The sequence below is a fragment of the Lates calcarifer genome, linkage group LG16_LG22 (assembly GCF_001640805.2).
Source record: "Lates calcarifer isolate ASB-BC8 linkage group LG16_LG22, TLL_Latcal_v3, whole genome shotgun sequence".
Taxonomy (NCBI): Eukaryota; Metazoa; Chordata; class Actinopteri; family Centropomidae; genus Lates; species Lates calcarifer.
This window is the reverse complement of record NC_066848.1, coordinates 10,501,059-10,524,106: the sequence shown is the minus strand read 5'-3', so window position 1 is coordinate 10,524,106 and position 23,048 is coordinate 10,501,059. Positions and strand designations below refer to the sequence as shown.

At 39.3% G+C, this 23,048-nt stretch overlaps 1 protein-coding gene across 2 annotated transcripts in view; it reads left to right on the top strand.

Moving 5' to 3' along the window:
* The window catches only part of LOC108897326 (cGMP-dependent protein kinase 1), a 76,301-nt gene that overhangs the window by 20,928 nt on the left and 32,325 nt on the right, over positions 1–23,048 (top strand). For both annotated transcript variants that reach the window (XM_018696897.2, XM_018696896.2), the window contains exon 3: positions 5,452–5,565. In XM_018696897.2, the coding sequence (XP_018552413.1) occupies positions 5,452–5,565 (114 nt within the window). The remainder of the gene's footprint in view (positions 1–5,451; positions 5,566–23,048) is intronic.

The window sequence follows — 23,048 nt, the reverse complement described above, 5'->3', positions numbered from 1 at the left end:
GACAGCAGAGGTGCACCCTGCTACTGCCGTTCAGGATACAGAACACCAACAGTGCTGGGTGGCAGGCGCAGCAGTAACCACTCACTGTCTGAAAATGTATTAACATTTGTATCCCACAAGTCAGATACAACAACGTTCAGTCAAACTCCATTGCAGGCACTCAGTGTCCCCGTTTTGGCAGTCAGCAGCCATGCATCATCCAGCTGCTTGTATTCTTTTCAGCCAGCTGTTAAACAAACAGGGATTCCCTGAAATAACAACACTGCATTTGTTATTTCCAGTGCCAGGGTGAACTTAACAGAAGTCTTTCCCATTCTGAGCCATCCTCCCTGATTAATAACAAAACAGTGCTCCATTCTCTCTGCCTTTGCCTCTCTCTTTGTGTTTGTTCTTGCTGTTGGCTTCAGCTCACATCCGTATTTTCTTAAACTGTAGGGGTTTATTTTGTAAATGGAGAGAAAAATAATGCATGACTTGTGCTTGAAAGCTGCCGCAGAACATCCAGTCTTCCATTATTGAACATGGTCATCAGTTCTGTGAGGAATAGAGGAGGAATTACCTTTTTTTTCTTTTACATTGTGATTAATTTAATAAGCACCACTATTAAGTACCCTCAAACCCAAACACAAATGTTTTGACCTCTAGCCCTTTGAATTTCTTTTTCGCTCAATGTGAAGCAGAGCGCTGCATTTATCTTGAGATCTATTCATTTTATTTTTCATTTTCTGATGTCTACTCACTGTGTTGATTCCTGTGTCTCATTTTTCATAACTGGGCAGCCATGAATATTTTTTCTGCTGTAAGTGTTTGGGTTTTTTGAGAACCATATTATGGTCTTTAAAAACAAGGTGAAAACACTGCTCAGGACTGATGTATTATCAAAGGCTACCATTTCAGGTTTGTTTCAGTCAAACTTTTGAATAAACTGCAATTTATGATATCTTGCAACCCACATTTTTTCTTGCCAAAGACCAGATGGTGATTTTTGAACCCTGGAATTTTCTGAACCAATTTCCCTGTTGAATAGATCTCTTATGTGACCAAAAGAGTTTTCAGTGTTCGTCTTTTTTTCCCCTGTGGCTTTGCCTCCACAAAACTGTCACACAGAACGTGACGTAACAATTTTCTCACAGACGTGTAACCTGACCTGAAGTCCAAAGTGTCAACTTGAGCTTGTAACACCCAAAACAGGAGCCTGTGGACTAGAATGAAAGGACGTTCTGTTTGATCTAGTATCATCGTTCCTCCATCACAGCTAATGGAAAGGGACAGCGTTGGGTAATCTGACCCCTGGGCAGTGGCGGAAGAACAAGGCCCATAAGGATGGGATGGTTGGTTGTAAGTTATCCTCTATGGAGTCAGAACTCCCCCACATCCTGTTTCTTCATGTCCACTTTGTGCTGCTTGAAAAACATAAAAACTATCAATGGGGGAAGAAGAGGAAGAACTAAACAGTATCCTGTGCCTGACCCCTGAAACTCAACTTTATTTATAGACACAGGCTAATGGCTTCAGCGTGAAAGACTCCACGTGGAAGTTAACAGATGTAACAGAGAATCTGGTGTCACATGCTGTTTGCACAAACAAGACCTGTTACAAAACTCAATTTATCTTTAACATAATCTGACTAATAGTAGCCATCTGCTTTTGTCTAAAAGACTTAACAGCAATGGTGATTATTTTGTCAGATATCCTTTGAGATCACAGAGGACAGTTTTAATAACTCCAGTTATAGGGTTAATAGGAGAACATTTTCATTGCTTTTTATCTGTCGAAGTCTTCACTTCACCACCAGTGTGAGATAAAGTCAACCCAAAAGACAGCAGCTTTTTTATTTGGAACGCTGCCAGAATCACATCTGATCTGGAGCCGGGGGGTGGGGGGGTGCTGCTCAGAGGTCTGTCCTGATGCCCTGCTATGTGGAGCACACTACTGTGTGCATTCAAATGATCAACCATTAAGACAGCTACACCACCTCAGGGGAAGGAGACATGCTGTGATACATCAACAGTTAAGGCCCTAATGGAAGTTAACATTATACACGATCTATTTTAGGCATTTTGAAGTTTTCAGTTCTTCCTCTTATCACATTTTTAATTTGCCTTTAGACAACACAGTATACAGCTGTTGTTAAATGGCTCAGTGAGATGTAAATGTGCTGCACTTGGATATCAGATCGACTGGTCAATGACAGAGTGTGTCTTTGCCTGTGCTGTTGTTATTTGAATAGGATTTGAATAGCACTTGCATATGAGAGGTGAATTCCATGTAAAATTGGAGCAGCTGTAATAAAGCAGTGTGACAAAGCAGGTCTTATTAGACACAAACACGGGAAATGAGTTGGACTATGTGTTGGTCTATACGGATGAATGGATGTGGACCTTTCTCAAAAATGACTTTTGTGGAATTCCAATAATTGAATGATTGGATTACTTAATTTCCTTGTAATTCCCTCACAGTCTGCTGTCAGTGAGAAGGAAAATATGTGACTACTCACCTTTCTCAGACTTAAAAAATTAATTACATGGTTCGCCATAGGAAATTATTAGCATCATCATAGTCAAGTGTAAGGTTTTTGCTACCTGATGTGAGGTTGTCTTTGTCTTTACATGAACCCATCTATGAGACACTGCTGTTATTAAATCACAGGCCACCCCACATTGCACTTAATGACGTTCTGTGTCTTGCATGCTTTAGAATAAGGCAGCAACTATCTCTAGACATAGACATATATTGCATTTATTTCTGTCTGTACATCACTGCAGAGACTGTCTTTGTTTGCACCAAGTTTCTTTCTTCTGAAACTGAAAGTCAATGTTGTTGATGGGTAAACAACCTCAGGACAACAGCCAAAATTTGTCTTTGCTTACAATTTTCAAACTGGAAAAAGCTGCTGTTGTCAAACCAATTTTCTTCTAAACTATTCATTATCTACACTCTAGGTATGATACCCGAGTTTAACAGGGATTTTGAGAGGTGACAAGTCAGATCATCATCTCAGCACCCCTCACAGTTCACTGATTAGTCTGGCACATAGTTGTTGCCTTCAATCGATTCTCAATTGCTGTTATCCAGTCTTAAATCTTGAAGTGAATTGAGCTTGCTAATTATAGTCTTTATAGACTTTGCAAGGCTAGATTGACACTACAAAAATTATTTCAGCTATACTCAGTTTGTGAAACATGTTACAGTTGCTCTGCATGAAGGGCTCCCTATTTATAAATACAGAGGTGTACAGCAAGAGATTTCATGCTCATGAAAGCAACAGAAATTAGCTTATTTAAAAAGGAGAGGAAAACACAGGAAAAAAATATAAGAAACTGCCACCTACAATGAGTGTGCTCATATTTTTTTACCAGTACCAAACTTCCAAAATTATGAAGGTGCTGCCACAATCAAAGATAAGAATTGTAGGCATTTTTCAGTTGAACACTGTAATATCTTTTCAAAGGAATACCATCTGAACAAATCTTAGGTTTTAAATTTAAATAATTTGATCAAACAGTTATATTTATATAAAGTGTCATACTCATGGATTTGACAGACACATCTGAAAGAGAGATTTATTGTACTTAAGTTTTTAGTGTTTTAAACTAGTGTTTCCCAACCTTTTTGAGCTGCGGCAGAGCCGTGGTGTTGTCTCATGACTATGTACTTTCGTATTTAGCGCAACACTGCCTCTAGTGGAAGAGCATGTAATTGTTCTGCCTGTCACTACACACCGCTCGTTTAAAGTACCAATCGGTTTAAATTGAATAATCTTCCAGGGTACACTTATGTGCCGCGGCACACTGGTTGGGAAACACTGGTTTAAACAGAAGAAACCTCTTATGAATACTTAAGATCATAATAATGAAAGATACACAAGCACTGCATTGTCAAAAATCTAAATGCCCCTCTTAGTGGCAAGACATTTCAGTTAGTTTTTGATCTCCAGCTGCCTCTGAAGAAACAGCAGAGAGGAGAGTGTTGTAGGAAGGCTGTGACATAAAAGAAAGACTGTTATACAGGAGCAGTGAAAACAGCAGGGAAGTACATCATGAGATGGTGACATGCTTGAAGTGCTGAGGATTTTCATTCTGCGTACAGCTTTGTGCTAGGTGTAAATGGATAATATGTTGTGTATCATGGTAGAGGGAGGTGCACCATAGTTCCTGAAAGGTGTAAAAAAACAAGTGGATAAAAGAATTAGTCCTGAAACATGGCAAGTTCTTTGGGGGCTTTTTGTCAAAGGGGTTCACAGCCCTCTCTAACAAGATAACGTGTCAAACTGTTTCCTCTGTGGATGACTCGCCCGCTCTTATCAGCTTGCCATATTTCATCAGTTGCCTACAGCTGACTTTAACTGTTTTCTTTGGGGTTTTGCTCTCTGTGAATAAGAGTTATGCTCCTGCTGGAATGCAGAGTTTCCAGGAAAGCATATATTCTTGATGAGGATTGTCTAAACACAGTGGCAGCAGACAAGCCTCAAACCACCCCCCATTATAGGGATAAAGTGTCTTGTAAACTGTTAAAAAAGAAAAACATGTATTGCCTTGCTGGGAAACTGGTATTATGCTTCTCTGGGCTGCACGTAATAAAACACACACAGGTGCCATTCAGACTCTTTCACATGTGCGTTTCTTTTATACTTGTATGCCTTGGCGGTATAACAAAAAGTAACATACACACCAGGAAGTAGTGACACATTTAGTAAACCACAATATGAGGAAAATGGAAAGGAAATCAGAAAAAATATCAGTAATGGTAAAAATAAATCACTACAGCTGTAAAACAAATGTGAAAGAATTTGGATTCATCAATGTAACCTTTTACATTTTGTTGGCAAAAAGCGATTGTTATTTGATTATATTAGATTAATAAGGTTAAAAGTGGCTAGTTATTGCTCTTCATATGCCAGGGAAATGGTAAGTAATGCCTTTTTCAAAGCTTAAATATGTTTATTTTGGACACAGACCTGGGTGGCGACTGCGTAAATCCATACATCCTGTAATAATAATAATACTTTAGAACATTATTTGTGCATGCCTCAGTCCTGGTACCATTTAACACTCCTTACCTTAAGGAATACTATACTGTGCCTGTGGGTTATGGAGTGTTGAGCTTAAAGTAGATTTCTCTCATGTTGGTGCTGCTGTATTGCTATTTAACAGGGCCATGCACAGGCCTTGGTAAGAGGCCAGTAGCCCTTGGAAAATCCAGATTGCAATATAATCTTATTTTTTTTCTAGCTCAGTGAGTCAAGAGCAGTACAGCTGGGTAACCCTAAAAATGAAGCAAAAGCCCTCAGACATCTATCGCCCACTCCATTTTATCACTGAAACTTTGTTTAGTGCACATATTGAATGTAGCAGAGGACCCACACACTTGGGTAATCAGCCAGGGAAATAAATGTGTAATTTGAATAGCATTATGCCTAATAGTGTACCTGTATTTCTGTGCATGTTCCAGACGGGAAGGTGGAGGTGACGAAGGAGAGCCTGAAGCTCTGCACCATGGGGCCAGGAAAGGTGTTTGGAGAGCTGGCTATTCTCTACAACTGCACCAGGACTGCCACTGTCAAGAGTGAGTTTCCACAGACACCTGGAAAAACATCCAAAGTGCTTTCATGAGTCTGTGTTGAATGTTCACATGTTCCCCCAGGTGACAGATAATGTCACCTGTTCACACATAAACACACACACACACACACACACATCCACTGAGATCTCTTGCCTAGGCTTAGAGGATTGGGGGTCTTTCTGTCTCTAAGTTATCAGTCCTACATTGACACAGAGAGGGATCACACCATCACTGTAGGAATGGGTGTGTGGAACATAACGATAGCATTGTTACGCGGTCACGATGAAACACTACCCATCACTAGTCTGCATTTTCACAACACTCCAGTTAAGTGTTTTGCGAGACCCCCAGCGAGCTGAATGTCAAGGTTTACTGCCTCTACTCTTTCATGTGTCAAAGCTCCAGCAATGAAGGATGCACAGTGGGTGAGTAGGTGGTCCATCAGACTGGTAATCTGAATAGCCAGCCTAATAGAGTAAAGAGAGGAGACTGAGAAAGGACAGGACAGATGGTGGGCCATGCACATTTGAGAACTAGTGTTTTATAAGAGCGTGTCAGGATGAGAAATTTGTGTTTATGTGAGGAAGGAAATCGGAAATAGCTACAAATGTGTGTTTTGGTGGAATAATAAATAAGACAAAAGGTGAGATGAGACGAGATAAGGTGTGATGATAAATGCAATAAAATAAATGAATGCAGGTCAATGTCTGAGTGAGTACTCCTGCTGGCACAAGAGAACATACTGTATCATAATTCAGTGTAATCAATATTGACCTGGTAAATAATTCCACATGCTGTGAGCTTCTTGATTTTCTTGCTGCTCTTGGTGAAAATCTATGTGTGACCCAGGATATGAATGAATGCATGAAAGGCAGGGGGGGTCCGTTGGGCCTGTGGTTTCAGAGCGAGGAGGCGTGAGTTGGAGGTGTGGAGGAAACAGGGTTGACGATTGTGGCAGCAAGGTTGCATGCCCCTTGCGGACCCCTTTCATGTCCCATGATGCCCTACCGCTGACCAGCCAACCTAATGGAACTCCCTGCTCGCATTGCTATGGCAACAAGTGCCCACAGGGAGATGAGCCACCTCTTTACCCCTTTCCCCTTCCCCTTCCCCTTCCCACCGGCGACAGAGTGTCTGTCTTTTTCTTTTGTATATTCGTCTCCCTGCCATCAGCCCACCAATACCCTGCCACTGTCTTTATAAGAGTACGTCAGCGCTTGGCTTTGCTGGCAAGGTGTCAACTCTATAAAAACTCTGCATGGAACAAATGATGTAATTGTCTACATGGGTAGAAGTATGTTTACAGCCTATCAGGGTCACTGTGCACTGTCTCTGAGGGTGGCTGTCTTTGTTTTAATGTCTCTACACAAGAATGTACCAGGAAATTTAGCTGCCACATTGGCTTCAATGGAAATCATGAAACTACCTGATGAGTGTGCATAAGGGTTCAGTTTCCAATCAACCAATTTAATTTGATCTGTGTGTCTAACCCTGTAGGAGGATATATCCTCAGTGTAATTTCAATTTACATTGCACAGCCTCCTAAGTCATACGCATGAGTAATTACATCTCAGCAGAATTTAGATGATGAACCTGTTAATGTGGACTCAGAGGAGCTCATCCATAAAACTGAACAGTATCCCTCCATCCTGTGACTGCAAAGCAAACTCACAATATAATGACATTATTGCTAACTGTGATAATTAAGAGATTATTGGAGTCTGTCACCTACTAAGAAAACTCAAAGAAACAATTAAGAGCCATTACGTGCAACAACTAATTTAGAGAAAATGTGTGCAGTTATGATTTGAATGCGGTCAGACCAATCAAGAACAACTCGAGGCTTTGTGTTCAAACAGATCAAACAATGCCAGTGTTTGTTTTGGTTCAAGAACTGCAGTGGAGCATGAAATGATTTGCATTTGCAATAAAACAGGCACAGTTTTTAAAATTTGACTTGAATTTTCAAGTCAGCACAAACAATTTGATATAATTAGTTCCAGTGAGAGTAAAATGAGCCTGAAATGTTGAGGTCTAGATGCTTTAAGTCTTAAAGCACCATAAAAGTGATATTTGTGAATATATTTTAGCCCACTTACTTTAAACCACATTGACTTTAAATCACATTTACTTTAAATTAGTGCCAACCATTTCCAAAGCACACTACAGAGATTTAGATTTTTCATTGTCTTCCATATCTTCCAGGCATCATTTGGTTTCTATTCATGCTAGAATATTATGAAAATCACAGACTTGAAACTGGCTTGATTTTGGCAATTCATCACAGTGAGCTTTTTGTCTGCGGAATTTCTAAATCTGTCTTACAACAAAGAGATAACATGACCCTGACAAGAATAAAAGCAGATGTAATGTTCGCTATGATAAATGATCTATCATGCACAAAAGTAGTTTGTCAAACTTGCACTGGTATGAATGGAAACCAGCTGCCATCTGGAAAGAAGGAAAAACACAATTTGGAAAATGGTTGGCAGTAATGGAATGAGCAGTTTCTGTGATTTATAGTAAAATGTCTGAAATATGCAAAATTATTGCTGTACTCATAAATTAACATAATTCAAAAACAGAAGGCTCATTAAAACAAATGAATAAAACACTAATGCAATGATACAGGTTTCATTCCTCAACATAAAAAAACATGACTATGTCAGACCATTTTATGCAGAAAAGTGTTTTGATTGGGAAAATGTACAACCATTCGTCCAATTACACAATTTTATGTGGATGTATTGCGGGGATTAGATAAAATTGCTAGCTCTCCCAAGTAACACAAGGATTAGTCGAATCTGTATGGATTCTTGCATGAATGCAAATTCCTGGAGGGACTGACATGGATATTGGTTTTCCATCATTCCCCCCTCCTTCTCATCCTTTAGGTGGTTGCATGTGCGAGCACTTGCTTGCACTCTCCCAACAGAAAAAGATCCTGTAAAGTAAGTTTGTCCTAACTTGAGCTTTTTGCGTAGCACTTTCTCCTAGGCTGTGTAGTGCCCCAGCAAGCTCCACCAATCAATATGTTATGATTAGTTTCAGATACTTAAGTGTAGAGTTATGGTTACAACTGGGACATTGGCTCTGCCACTCTTGACAAATAAGGTGGGATTTTACATGCAGCCTTAGAGAAAAATGTTGCTGGAGACTCAGTTTACAAAAAAAGTCCCTTTGCCATCAAATCCATATCACATCATTTTCACATGACAACAATCGGGAAGATGCCAGCCAAAGAGAAGAGAGGAAGAAAAGGGTAGGAGTGAGAGACAAAAGGGAGAGGTGATAAATACAGGACAGTGGTGACAGCAAAATGAGGGAGCCACCTCAGGGGAAGTGGGACAAAATTGGTCATTTTTTTGTTTTGAAAAACAAGAGAGAGGGACAGTGGCCTTCTGCCGAAAAATGTTCTTTTATGGCATCAAATTGTCACTGTTTCATGAGGACTTGGACTTGACAGCATGACAGGATGCAATTCAGCATGGTGTGGCATAAAGTTGTGCAGTAGTTGATAGTAGCGAGCATTACTGCACCACAGAGGAAAAGAGATCATTTAATACAATACTGTTTTTATGGCTTTAAGCGATGGAATCCAAGTATACAGTTGTGAATCATACTAAGAGGTTAAATACGACCAGAACAGACCTGCAACTAACAGTACTTTCTTGATTGATTAATCCGTCACTTATTTTCTTGATTAATCGTATTTAAAATGTCAGAAAACAGCAAACCAATAGTCTAAAACCCAAACTTTACAATAATAATATAAAACAGAGTAAGAGCAGTGATAGGGAACATCTGTCTTTTTGCTTGAAAAATGAATTCAGTGGTTAACTGCTTATGAAATATTTGCTGATTAATTTGCTGTCAGTGGATTTGACAATAAATTAAATGATCATTTACATGATAAACAAGGTCAATGTTCTTCACTCTGGAGGCTCCAGAGTTTGACCAATAAGCAGTTCTAAACTTACTTTATTGACCAGTTACAAGCAGATGCTGTTTGCAGTCCTTTAATTAACTGTTCTGAAATTGATCTATCCAGTTAAAATCTTAACTTAAGATCCTCTTATTTACTCTTCTCCATAGCTTTTAACCAGATGTCATGGTCTTTCTTAAAAAAACAAAAAAAACAAAAGACCACAAGATATGAAAAAAGAGAAACAGGGGACCTTGAGCTAAGACTTTTCTGGGTAAATATAGACCTTTTTTAAACATTTGAAAATAAAATTATAGCTCTAACAAATATGATACCAGAATGTGCCATGCACACACAAAAAAGCATATTGTTTAGTTGTAGCGGTTCTAAACAGGTGTCAGGAATCCTGACGTTGTTTTGGACCAATCATCTACTAGAGAGTGAGGTCACTGCCAGTCAGTACTAACATAATCAGTGAGACTGATTATCTGTGTGCTCCATCTTAATGATAGTGGTGGAAAAAGCAGTCTCAGACATCACTGCAATAACTCAGCAGTGCTCCCAGCGCATGAACGCTTTGACATATATGACTAGATTATAATACTTTTCGAATAATAATAATGTCATAATTCATTTTGAGGCGCACCAGGCCACACAGAACATTTAAAGGAAGATCCAGAAGAGGAGGGGGGCAGTGCGCATCTAAAAGGAAATCTTATTTAGTTATAGCCATCAAACAAACTGTTTGGGTACCGGCCAGCAGACAGGCATGCACTTGCACACGCACACACACACACACACACACACCACACACACACACACACACCACACACACACACACACACACACAGATTTCACACACATTTCTTTCAGTAAGTCTCTGAAACCCACTCTCTCACACACGCATATATACAGAAAAAATGTTGTATAATGCAGCCAGGTTTGATGATCGGTGTCCAACATAGGGTGGCCATTTTTTACACTGGCACTCCTTCCCTTTCACGCTCCCATGCACATTTGAGAATTAGATTTCAGCTGTTTAAAGCAGTGTGGGTGTGCAGGTATTGAGGAAAACAAGCATGGCTAGGAAAATGGTCATATTAAATTGACTGGAAACTACATGACTGAGAATTAAAAACTAAGAGCTGTTGCCTGAAAGAAGAATTGGTTTTCTCTGTCTTTTAGATGATCACAGACAGCACAGCTAAAAGCTTAATTTATTGTTGTCATCCTGGAGGTCAATCCATAAGTGCACAAGTGGGTGAAGATGATACATCAAAATTGTTTTGTTGTTTTAAGTATTAAGTAAAGCATCATTTGAATTATTAAGGACAATACAAGATGGGCTCATCAATACACTGTATCTGGACTTATGTTTAACCACCAGCTATGATTGGCCGTCCTAGTTGCGACACCTTAACACCACATGATACAACTGAGAATACATGAAAACTAGTTACCAAGTGAGCAAATAAACATCTATACAAGAAATACAAGGTTGAAACATCAAGAATCAGCTGCTCCAAGTAATAGTAGTACAAATTTAAACTTTAGAGCAAAGCTACTGAAAGAGACCCAGTCTAAACATTGACAGCAATGAAATAATAATTAATAACCAAGTCCACTCTTATATAAAATTCTTAAATAGCATCAGCAATAGAACACATTGGACATATGAAGTGTTGATGCCAACAACATCAACACTTTCTCCTAATGATTCCCATTATTTGACATTTATACTTTATGTCTCCCAACTACCATGGACTTGAGATACAAAGGAAAACAAGTCTTAATTACTATTATCAAAGGTTTTCATTTCCTGCAGATGGTAGCCATCCAAGCCTGGACTGTACTGGAACTTTAAGATAAAAGTACAGATTCCGAGCTAATGTTTAGGAATACTTAGGCATCAGTGTTCATGTGCACACACACACACACACACTCTAACACTAACACAAACAGTCACTGAAACAACATTTCATGTCACAGTATCATCTAAAGAATGTTCTGGAGACTTCTGAGAATGGCCCTTGTAACAGTGATAGCTCAACTGTATAAAAACTCTTCCTTCCGCTGGGAGTGAGCAAACGGTTGTCTCTCTAATCAGTTTGAGAGAGGAAAATGTGCATGTGATTGTGTGTAAATGTGTGAGTGAGTGTGTAGTACACTATGTCTGCTCAGTCTCAGGAATCACCCTGTCCACAGTGAGTGAATCTTGTTTTGGCAGAAAAAGATAAGTTACAGGTTCACCTCGTTTGAGAACCAGGCACCAAGTTAAACATTATGACCGGTGCGGAAGGCAGAGAATGGTGGCCTTTGGTCGTGTTTAAATAATAAAACACGTTGCTTGTAAGGACTGTCAGTGTGCCCTCTAAGTCTCTTACTCTTGCATTCCCTTTGAGCAAGTAAATGTCTTAGATCTCTTCCATAATTGTTTCCTTGACTGTTATTCTTGTGTCTGTGACATATCTGCTTCATCTATGCATCACGAAGAAATTCAGACTACTGACAAAACGTTCTCGCTGCATTATAAAATTTTGCACACATGACTTCTATGTTAATAAGCTGTGAGCTCACCTCTAGCTTTTCTTTGACCCAAGGGTGTGATTCCACAATGTGTCTTGGCCTCTTCTCACTCTTGTGTTCTGCTCTCACATTGGATCTGGTGCAGAATACCAAGAATCAGCTATTTGCCCTGCGAGCAGAGAAAAACAACAACATTTTATACAATGTGGTTTCACTGTGATTAAAATCAAGTGAATGCAGGCTGTAAGAGCACCCTAACAAAAGACATTATTACTGTGCTTTTTGAAAGCCAGGGTGAGTACTTTCAATTTGCACTTCAAATATGGCAGATATGAAATGTGTTGGAGTGAGTACAAACAGCATACTATTGCTGATGATATAGCTAGCAGCAGTTAATGTCCTCTCCTATTCTTGTACAACCACATATGAAGGTACAACAAGTATGTACCAGCTCAAAGATAAGGTAAAACTGAAGAATAACTTTGGGATTTTTGAGACAATGTTCTCATGTTTTGGGGTGTAAATGATTGATAAGGACAAACATTTTTGCAATTGGGCTACCACTGAGTAAGAACAAGATTCTTAAACAAAAAGTCCATGTCTGTAGGAACCCTATCCATCACGCTGTCAGACAAACTGAGCTTGTCAGTGGCAAATAACAAGCACTTGACATACTCTGATGGGGGCAAATGCCCAGTTGGATTACACTGCAGTGCTGTTTAGCAGTTGCTAAATAAAAATGTATACAACAATAGACCTGTGTTGCTGTGGTGTCACTATGAAAGTACATTAAATGTGTAACTATGAAATATGGGCAAGCTGTCTCAATATCTAGTGGCAAGTAACATTTCAACCAGATTTGCTGAAGAGGGTACACACTTAGTGAAGACAAATGACCTCAGAGATGCAGATGTAAGTATGCCTCGAATATATGAAGTATGTCAGAGAGACATATATAATGTATATCATTGAGATTTAAAAACACAGCTGCTCATTGTTGTGAACCCAGGGTGGTTGTGCATGGACATGCGCACCATCATTAGGCAGGGCAGGGCTGTGAAGAGTTGGAGATAAGAAGGCTCTCAGACTCAGGAAAGCCAGTGAGTGCACTCTTAACAAGGAGAACTAAGACATCATCTAATGTACTGCTGTGTTGTTTTTTTTAACCAATCTTAGGTACTCACAAGTGGTGCAACCAAGAGCAGAGAAGTGAAATACTGATGAGGCAGATGTACTAATGCATCAAAAGATAAACATGCAAATGCAAAAATGAGAGAAATGGTAAATGGGCTGAGTAGTTTATGCAGGCATGACACATTGGAATGCAGGCAATTAGACAGCAGAGAAATGGCGACAGCACAAATATATGAAATTTTTCACTTTGCACGAAATGGTACAAGATTACTAATGACTGTTAAGAAAAAACAAAACAAACAAAGCTCACAAATTGGCATCTCATTTGCTGTGACTGACATATCTGTAATGGTGTCCAGATATTTTGTTGTCAATATTAAGTCACCATCAATCTCCTTTCAACACCTCAGTGCTGGTGTGTGCAGAGTTTGGGGTGAACTACATTGTTGCGGGATAAAGGATTTCATTGGATAACCAAAGAAAATGCAGACACAGGGAGTGAGAGAGAAGAAGACAGAAAGATTGGCTTTGGTATACGGAATTCCAGGGGGACCGAGCGGGGGAAAATCTTCTCTGTTTCCATGGCTGCCATGGTAACACGGTTGCCAGAGTGCATCAAGAAATGTGGTGGTGAAATGGTAATGGTGGCAGGGTAGCCCTCACCCAGCCGTTTGGGGTGACTTGACGTGCTGGTCACTGTGTGTATTTTTGTCTGATGCCTTTGTCTATAACTTGACAGTGTGGCTTATTTTACGTGGATGAAGGCATTGGAATTATTATGTGCTTTTGTGTGAGTGTGTGCATTTCTTAATGGTTGTCCCAGTGTGTGTGTGTGTGTGTGTGTGTGTGTGCATGTGTGTTTGGACTGAGGGCCCCTGCTGCTATTGTTGTTCTGATTCTCAGTTGGAGCGCAGGTGTGAGCCCGGAGCTAGGGGCTCTTCTGGGGCTCTAACTGGCTTGAAAGGTTAAAACACCCAGAGAGAGACAGTCTCAGACAGCAGCAACATACAGTCAGTCAGTGACAAAACAGCCCTCCAGGTGCAGCTTTAAACAACTGCTTTTCGTGGACTTTTTTTTATGCTAATAGTCTCTTGTGACAATATGGACAGGCTAATAACATGAACATGAATTTTGCTCAGGGGAAATATGTCAGACAACTGAGGACAGATTTACACTGAAATATTATTTTGTATCTTTCTACCAGTTTTGCATTATTAAGGGGAGCTCTGCATTGCTTGATACAATTCTGGGACATATTACAAGTATCAGTGGGGGAACATAGCTCAGCAAGCCTCATGAAGCTACCTTTCTTAGGAGTACTTTGAATCACTTGCCTGGAATCTTATACCTTATTTACACTCAATCTGGCCAAGACGCATGAAGTGAATAATGATCTGATCTTGAAAAAAGTTCATGCAAATGCATCCAAGAAAAAATTTAAAAAATAAATGAAAAAAAAAAAAAAAACCCTCCAGAGTTGGAGTTGAGTTGCATGTTGAGTCGCATATATGTGACTAAATCTAAACTGAAGTGTCTTTGATTTCATTTGGATTTCATCTAGATAGGAGACACTTGCTTGAGAGGAACATGAAAGCAGGACAAACTGGAGCATGTATGACTCATACTATCAGCTATTTTATGGACTTATGAACTTGTTGATCCATCTGTGGAAAAGCACAACTTTAAGGGAGAGGTTTCTCACAAAGTGCATAAAATGTAGCCTTGGAAATCAGAGCTAATAAGTGTGGAACAAAACACTTGTTACAGATTTAAATTTGGAATTTGGTTTGATTTTCCAAGTGAAAACATCAGATAGGTGGGGTCCAGCCATGTAGCCCTTTGTAGTTAAATTGCTAGATTCACTGATGTCCAGCCAATCTGAGAGACAAGGTGGGACTGACCTTTCATCCAATCACTGATTGTTGTTTCTTAACTGGATAGTGAAAAAAACATCTTGTGCTGAACATGCTGTATGGCTGGCAATGAATGCAAGGAAAGAAGAGGAGAATACATTCATTGCTTTGTATGAATCATTTTCAGCTTGCAGCTCACACTTGCAGTCTTGCCGATAATATTCCTGGCCTACCTGCTTTCTTAAAATTTGCCCTGCTAAATGCTGCTGAGGCAGTGAAGATACCCTGATATTTGGTACCACAGACATATGATTAAAGCAACTGACTGAGAAGCAATGAAATTCATATTAAATTTCTATTTGCTGACTTTCACCCCACCAAAACCAAGCTTAATTTCATGCCCCATGAGAAGTGGATGATAGAAAATATCATAGTTTATTCACTATCAGTCATACACAATAATTCATCTGACCTCATATGTATACTGTAGGTGAAGAAGGGATGGTCTTGAAAGTTTTTAAGATTAGAGATCATAAACTAGAGTTAGACAAAAGTATATATTATAAAAGTATATAATATAAACTGTCTAATTAGTTACATCATCCCTCATGCCAAGAGCAACCCTATCTGCTAGCAATGACATTTTTATACTACTAAGTTGTTTTGCCAGAATATGTCAGGAAGAAATGTATTCATTGCTGCTTGGATCATGTTACATTTATGAGACTTGCTAGTTTTGTATCACAAGCAACTTGCAAGAAGTTGGTCAGGGTGGCTGGTATAGACAAACAATGCAGAACACAGGCTGTGGCAATGGTAAGTTTAGGTGAGGGTCATGGTTATGGTTTGACATTATGAATATGTCATGCTTACAGACACTTGCTGTCCATGCCTAATAATAAATTTTAAAAAATCCACATAGTTTTAATTGCTTCAAGCAAGTAATGTATTGGGATAGCTGTTATTGCAGGGAAAACAAAGGAAATATGTTGTCAGCCCATGTTTTGCTCATACTTTCATGTGGCTTTGCAGATATGTCCATCCATGTTCAGAGCTTATACAGCACACAATATTTGTAAGAGCCCGTGTTAAACTAAAGCAAACTATTGGTAGCAGAATAATGATGAGCAGCAGGTCTGGGGTAGAATAGAGAATGAACTGTGAAAAGGTTTAAGACAAATATTACTGTACACAGGCTGTCATGTACTCCTGAAGTTGTCATTTATAGATAAGAATTTATAATATAAGACCCTTGAATTGAGGCATTTATAATCGCAGGGCCACTCACTGGTTTGATTAATGTTTCTGTGGATATACATTGTTTCATCTTATGATGAACTGCTTCTCCATCAATTTCACAAAAACTGAGCTGAATCATGGTCTCACAGAGTGAAGAGGTCTCTTCACAGACCAATTGCTGTTTCTTAAAAAAATGAATAAGAGTGGCACACACACATATACAATGATGCCTATGTGCGCACATGCTGGCATGCAGTCACTAACTCACACACAGACACATGTATTCATCACATTCTGGTGGGGGGGGGGATTATCACTCTGGCTTCGCTCTGTATTTTTGGGTGCAGAGATGTGATGTTTGTGCCTCAGCAGGGTTGCAAAATATCAGCCTTGACTGACAGAAAGCTTTATGAAATTCAACAAAGAAACAACGAGTCATTCATTCTTCTTGTCAGTGCTGAAAACAAAAAAATCCTCTTATCTTTGTAGTCAGTAGTTTTACTGCACCTACTATGGTTAATTCATTCACTGGGATTATCTTAAGACATTGAATGACAAAAAATGGCAAACAATTTGTGGTTTTACACTGTTGTCATGATGTTTAACTGCCAACCTGCCAAATCAATAATTTGAGAGATACTGGTCTGGTTTTTGAGTAGCCCACAGAACCATTTATATAGAGAAATGTGTTACCTGATACAACCTGGACCAAGGCCTAAAAATAACCCGCTTGCTGATGAACAGCAAACACACTTCCTTTCCTCCATTTGATTTTCTGCAGCCAGGCAGAATGAAATTTATCAGGTTATTCAAACTGATTTCCTCTATGGCAAATAGTTTCTGGTTGATTGTCCATAATAATGAGGACGACAAACAATTAAAATTTATCTCACAAACCGACGACAAAGCAATTTATGCTGATGGTGTAATTTTTCATTGGCATTCAGATGCAGGAGGCAGTGGACAGCAAAGATGTTTTTCTTACTCTCCCCTCCATAGAAGCAGTTATCCTTACCATTGACGTCATCAGCTCAGGTAGCAGCACTGACATCATGACACCGTGAAATGAAGTCTGTGTAGAAAAGAAGAGATGAATTCTTTTTAATGAAAAATGTTCTGAACAAATGACAGGAGCCTGTTAAAAAACTGACTGCACTGATTAAAGGCTTTTAAAAAGAACAATAAGTAAAATAACAGAGTGTGCTCCATTTTTCTCTTCTGATATAACACACTGCTATTTTGTTCTGTTTTTTCATGTCTACCATTCACTAACTCCTCCTCAAAGGGAAATTTATCTTTTCTTCTTGGCCTCTGACCCCTCCACCCCCGCTTCACTGTTTAAGGTGACACATCTGTTATTAAAGAACAAGGTTTTTATTACAATCCATCCTGTGAATAAGACTGGAACTGTTGTAGTGGCAGCCTACTCTCTCACCTGCATGATTATACATTAGGATCACTTTTAGATATATGAAATAAGAAAATACCACATAGCCACAACCATTTTGTTTCCTATTTCATTAATTTATCGCCATAATTAAGACACTTTCTGACAAATATATAGCGTTTTCCCATCTACTGGAGGTTCCCTCCACAGAGGCATCCATCCTTAACCACTGATGTAATCAGTTCAGGTAGCAGTACTTCCATCATGATGCCATGCTTAACACCTTCCATCAGTGATGTGCATCAGTAGTATTCAAGTCCATTAACTGTGACTCTAAAGATTGGCTTGCTTCAATTGTACTGTAAAATACCTTACTACAAATCCACAGTGCCTACCACGTGGTCCTTTTTTCTATATTCGTCGGCCTGAAAATTTGGAGTTCAGTAGACAAAATAAACTGTTTTTTGCAAAGGTACTGTAGCTCTTGAGCATGGACTTCCTGTTTACACACATTCCCTCCTCTTCTGATCTTGTTTTATTTATTTATTATCTATGTATTTATTTATCTTTACATATGCTAGCAGCATGGCTCTAGGGATGGCAATTTTGTCAGATGATCGGTTAGTCCACCACTTTGGGCGAGACTCCCTGGGGATGAATCCCACTGGCTATGGTGATCCCCCGATTCTTCTTCTAGTGAGACAGTGAGGTTGATATTTGTGGTTCAGAGTGAAATATCACCAACTATTACTGTCAATATTTTAGACCTAAATGGTAAATTTCAAGTGACAACACAGTTTTTAAAATAGCTTTGGGTAATGGCAAATGCAAATGATCTTTGTTGTGACAGTGCTACACTTCATGATTGATTGTCCACAAAGACAACTCATCCCATCTAGAGGACCCATTACTTGAATGATGGAAGAAGTAGATTCTATCACAAAGTATAATGAGGTCCACAGAATTTGACTTTTAAATAATAATGCTTTAGTATCCATAAAATGACAGGGTCCCTGCTCAATGTTTCAAAGTCTTGAAGCTGAAAATAGGCAATTTGTATTTGTTTGTCTACTTTACTTGAGGAATGAAAAACATAAACAACTCTGCAATCACAGAGCTAACTTTAGATGAACCACTCTCCTTTCAGGATAATGGAGTACTAAACTAAACTGATCAAACTCCAGTATTCTAAATGCATGCATGTTTACGATGAACTTCTAGACAAGACCAGCTGTAACGGATGAATAAAGGTTGGGAGTGAGGTTTGTTAATGTTACACACAGAGATGAGTGATAAATTGTGTTTTTATCTTGGAACTCTTTGAGACACAGAATCCTAAAAGCATGCTTTTAGAAATATTCCTAGTCAATCATCCTCTGAAAGGAAGTTTCTAACCAAAATGTAACAGGAGTATCCTGTCTGTGCTCTGTGGTAGATAAATGCATTGAAATGACTCCCACACATTTTAAATGTTGGACATACATGATTCTGAAGTTAAACCATTTTTATATCACTACTACCAAAATAGAATCACCTAATATAACAGCAATTACTCCTGTTATTCTCTAAAACAGAAGATGAGTGATGGGTACGTTGAGCACGGTGGGTGGATGGCAGTGGGATGACGTTCAGTTCAATACTTCTCAAGCAGCTGCTGCTCCAAGTCCATGGACACCTGTCTCCCACATGGGGCAACTATTGGCAGAACTGGCAGCTGGAGATTGCATCTGATGAAGCCAGCTAGTGTTCTGTGCTGGGTTTCACTGAAATGTGAAAACCGTCAGAAGAGCACATACTATCACTCTAACTACAGACATTCAATGCTCCAGTTCACAATAAATGTATGATGTAAATCAAAGCTTGTTGTTATTTGGTAAAAGAATTTTAGAGAAATATCACACATTTCAACTATTGCCAAATGTGGTCCAGCGCATCTGTTTTTCCTACTGTGTTATATTCCTCTAAGCCTCAATAATAATAATTAAACTTAGATCCCTAATTATGAAGAGAATTCTTCTTATGTTTTCCTTTTTCTTTGATCTCTGTGACACAGTCTGGCGTAAATGACCTGTCCTGCTTTCTCACGCTCTAAAGAGCTCATCCAGATGTAATCAGACTTGGCTGATGTTATTAATGACTTAGGGGGAAAAGAGATTACACTCTTCCACCCCACAGCCCTGACATCACTGCTCTCTTAACGCTTTCCAAAACAAGACATGCAGGAAGCCGGGAAGGAGCAGAGTTTACGTGACTATGTTATTTTAAGTTGTATATGACTGTGTGTGCCTCAGAGTCAGTGAGAAAAGAATGGTTGATTTTCTCATTTTCTTAAGACATTATGGGGGAAAAAAAGACGGGGGGAGTTGAGTTGAAAATGTTAATGACAGAAATTAAGTTGCAGGAGTTGGCAAGGCACAAAATTTGACAGTGGGAAAAGTGCTTGTGATGCTGTGACGGTGAAAACCAATTCAAATGCCCTCAAACCCAAACATTAAAACAATATTCCAGAGTGAAAATTTTTATGGGGGGTGGACTCACTAATTAGTCTGGAGACACCACTCCTTCTCTCAGAGCTGTATAACACCAGGTTAATCATCTACAAGTGCTAAAATGATAATTCACAGTCGAGCACATCCTAATGACCAACACAGCACTAAAGACACATGTTGATTAATATTTCCAGAGGTTTTCTGACACATTTTCTTTGCTGCCTGGCAATGATTTGATTATAGGCATGGTGACGTAAAAAGTGGGGGACTTTGCTGTGAATAATATACTGTATTGTGTCAAAATACATATCATGATCTGTCATGATCTTATTACGGCACCTTTTTTTCCTCTGGAGAATATACAGTCTGGCACAGCAGTAGGCACATAACAAATGCAGATTTCCTTGCATCTATTATACAGATGAATGTGGTGAGAGAGAGTGACAGCTTATTTTAGAATCTATTTTCTGTCAAATATTATATACACAGGGATGTACATTAAGCAGTACATTATACTATTAATGTATTAATACTATGTTGCTAACAAATTTATTTCTTGTCATCCGAAGTGTGCAAGTTTCCCTGCACACTTCACTGTTTGGGACTGGTCTAATCTTTATTTAAGTACCACTTTCATGTAGCCTTGTGGTGCTTTTAGAAAGGAACATGGATTTTCTGCAGTGCAAATGACAGATTCTTTATACTTCCGCTGAATCATCAAGGGCGACATGTATACTGTTCTGAGACATTTTAAGCCCCATTAAAACCTATGGCACTCATGACAGAAATCAAGATTACAGTCACAGTATTGTATAAAGTTTTGATGCTTCCAAATCCCCAGAGAGTGGATGTAAACTGTCATGGCCAGGATACAAAGAAAAAATGTAGCTGATCTCATCCTATATTCATATAATTAAATGAGCAAAAATTAGATTACAGGAACAAACACACATGGAGCATTTGCATAATGCCCTGGGCTGAAATTCAGTTACAGTGAATTATGACTGAGCCAAATGAACGAGTGACTCCTTCCACCGCATATGCACTGTGCCCTACATCTCGTTGGCGACACCCATTATCTCTCACAGTTTCCCTCAGGCTTAAACAGGGGTCCTTTCTTTTGGGGCATGCCAAACTAGATGACCAGTTTTGGCAGTATTCGTGATCAAAAATATTGATCTATTGTTGTAAATTATTGGAAGAAACTGAAGGATGAGGGCCTACAATCACCGCATCAAGGAGAGGGAGGGAAAGGCGCATGTAATAATGATAACGTGCTCGGCTGTGGGCACCATGGCTATGAATAGCCATCCTTTATTCTGAAAGGGAATTACATTCCATTTCGGTGAGGTTTCAGGGGCAAAGAGAGAACAGGAATTTAACAGTAATCAGCACGGTTTATTCTGATGTTAGCATAATTGTAATTTAAAGAATAAAATTTTGAGTACAATTTGTCACTTAACACATTTTACATGTGCATACAGAAAAAAGCTACACTGAGTAATGAATCCAGTGCAATTGTCATGGAGGGGGCAAGAGAGCAGCTGTTAAAATGCGATGCAACAATACGATGCATTCAGGAGCAAGTGGCCTTCACTGTGCTCAATAGCAATTTCTCCAAAGGCAGTGCTTATTGTTGAGCTTCTGTTATATTTCAAACTCCCTGAATATACAGTATAAATGTTTTAGGTTGCATGCATTTACAGTTCACCTTTGTGACTGTTAACGCCCCAGTGATCATTTTGCTTGAACAACACACTGCCAAGTTCCTCAAAACCTCTCACAGACCTCATCTTTGCATCTCTCCAGCACTGTTTGAGGTGTTATGTGCATCCATAAAGCTGTGAAGCTCATGGTTGGCAACCCATGAGCATTAAAACATTAATCTGCGCCCTCACTACAGGATAACTAGCTCCCTGGGTCTCACCGCAATTTAGTCAAGCCTTCAAATAATACGTTTACCTACTGCAGTGTGCTGCAGGCTACCTACATATCTTATTTCCCAGTGCCCTATACTCCCACTTTCTGCCACAACACTCCACTGCACACTGCACAGAGGGCAATGACGTATAACCTCCCACTCTTGTTGCTTTAGGGTGAAATTAGAAGACTACTCTAATAATTTCTCCATATACAAGGTTTGTTGGTTGGAGGAGATGTGTGTGTTAGGACTCTGTCATCTGTGTTACAATCCACTGTGCTGACAGTATTTCACAGTGTTCACATAGTTTACCATCTTTACTTATGTGTCAGATGACTCCTTAATGTTCATCTGTGGAGGTCTGCAGAGCAGCATGTGTGTGTTTATGTTTAAGAAGACATACTTGTGTGTATGTATATGTATGTGCAACCTGTATGTGTATCTCTGTGTATATCTGATATCTGTGCATGCTTGTGCAGCCTGTCTGCCTATCTGTGTATATACAGATGTCCGTGTCTGTATATATTTTTATGTCATGCTGTGTGTTTTGGGGTTCCTGCTCTAAGAAAGTGTTTCTAAGTAAAAAGAGTGTCAGGCTGCGTAATGAGGGCGTTTCTCCTGTGGTTTGGCCCTATTTTAAAGTGCTGCCAAACCCTTGGACTGCAGAAAGAAAGATTTGTGGTGTCTGTAGGAGTGTGTTCACTCACTCATGCGTGTATATGTACATACTTAAGAGTATATGAGTACATCTGTTAATTTATGTGTGCTCATGAAGCCAGATTTAAATTACTAGTATCAACTCATGACGTATACCCCAGTCATTATCCTCACCTAGATCTCACTCTGAAAACTATAAAATATTTTCTTGAAGAAAATGGCAACGGCCCAGAAACACGTCCCTGTGGAAAAATATCCTCACCCTTTTAAAAAGTAAACCTCTGTACTGTCTGGGGAATGCCCATTACACTGCAGGCTCAGGCCCAGCAGTCATCCTCCTGAGGTGCCACATTTG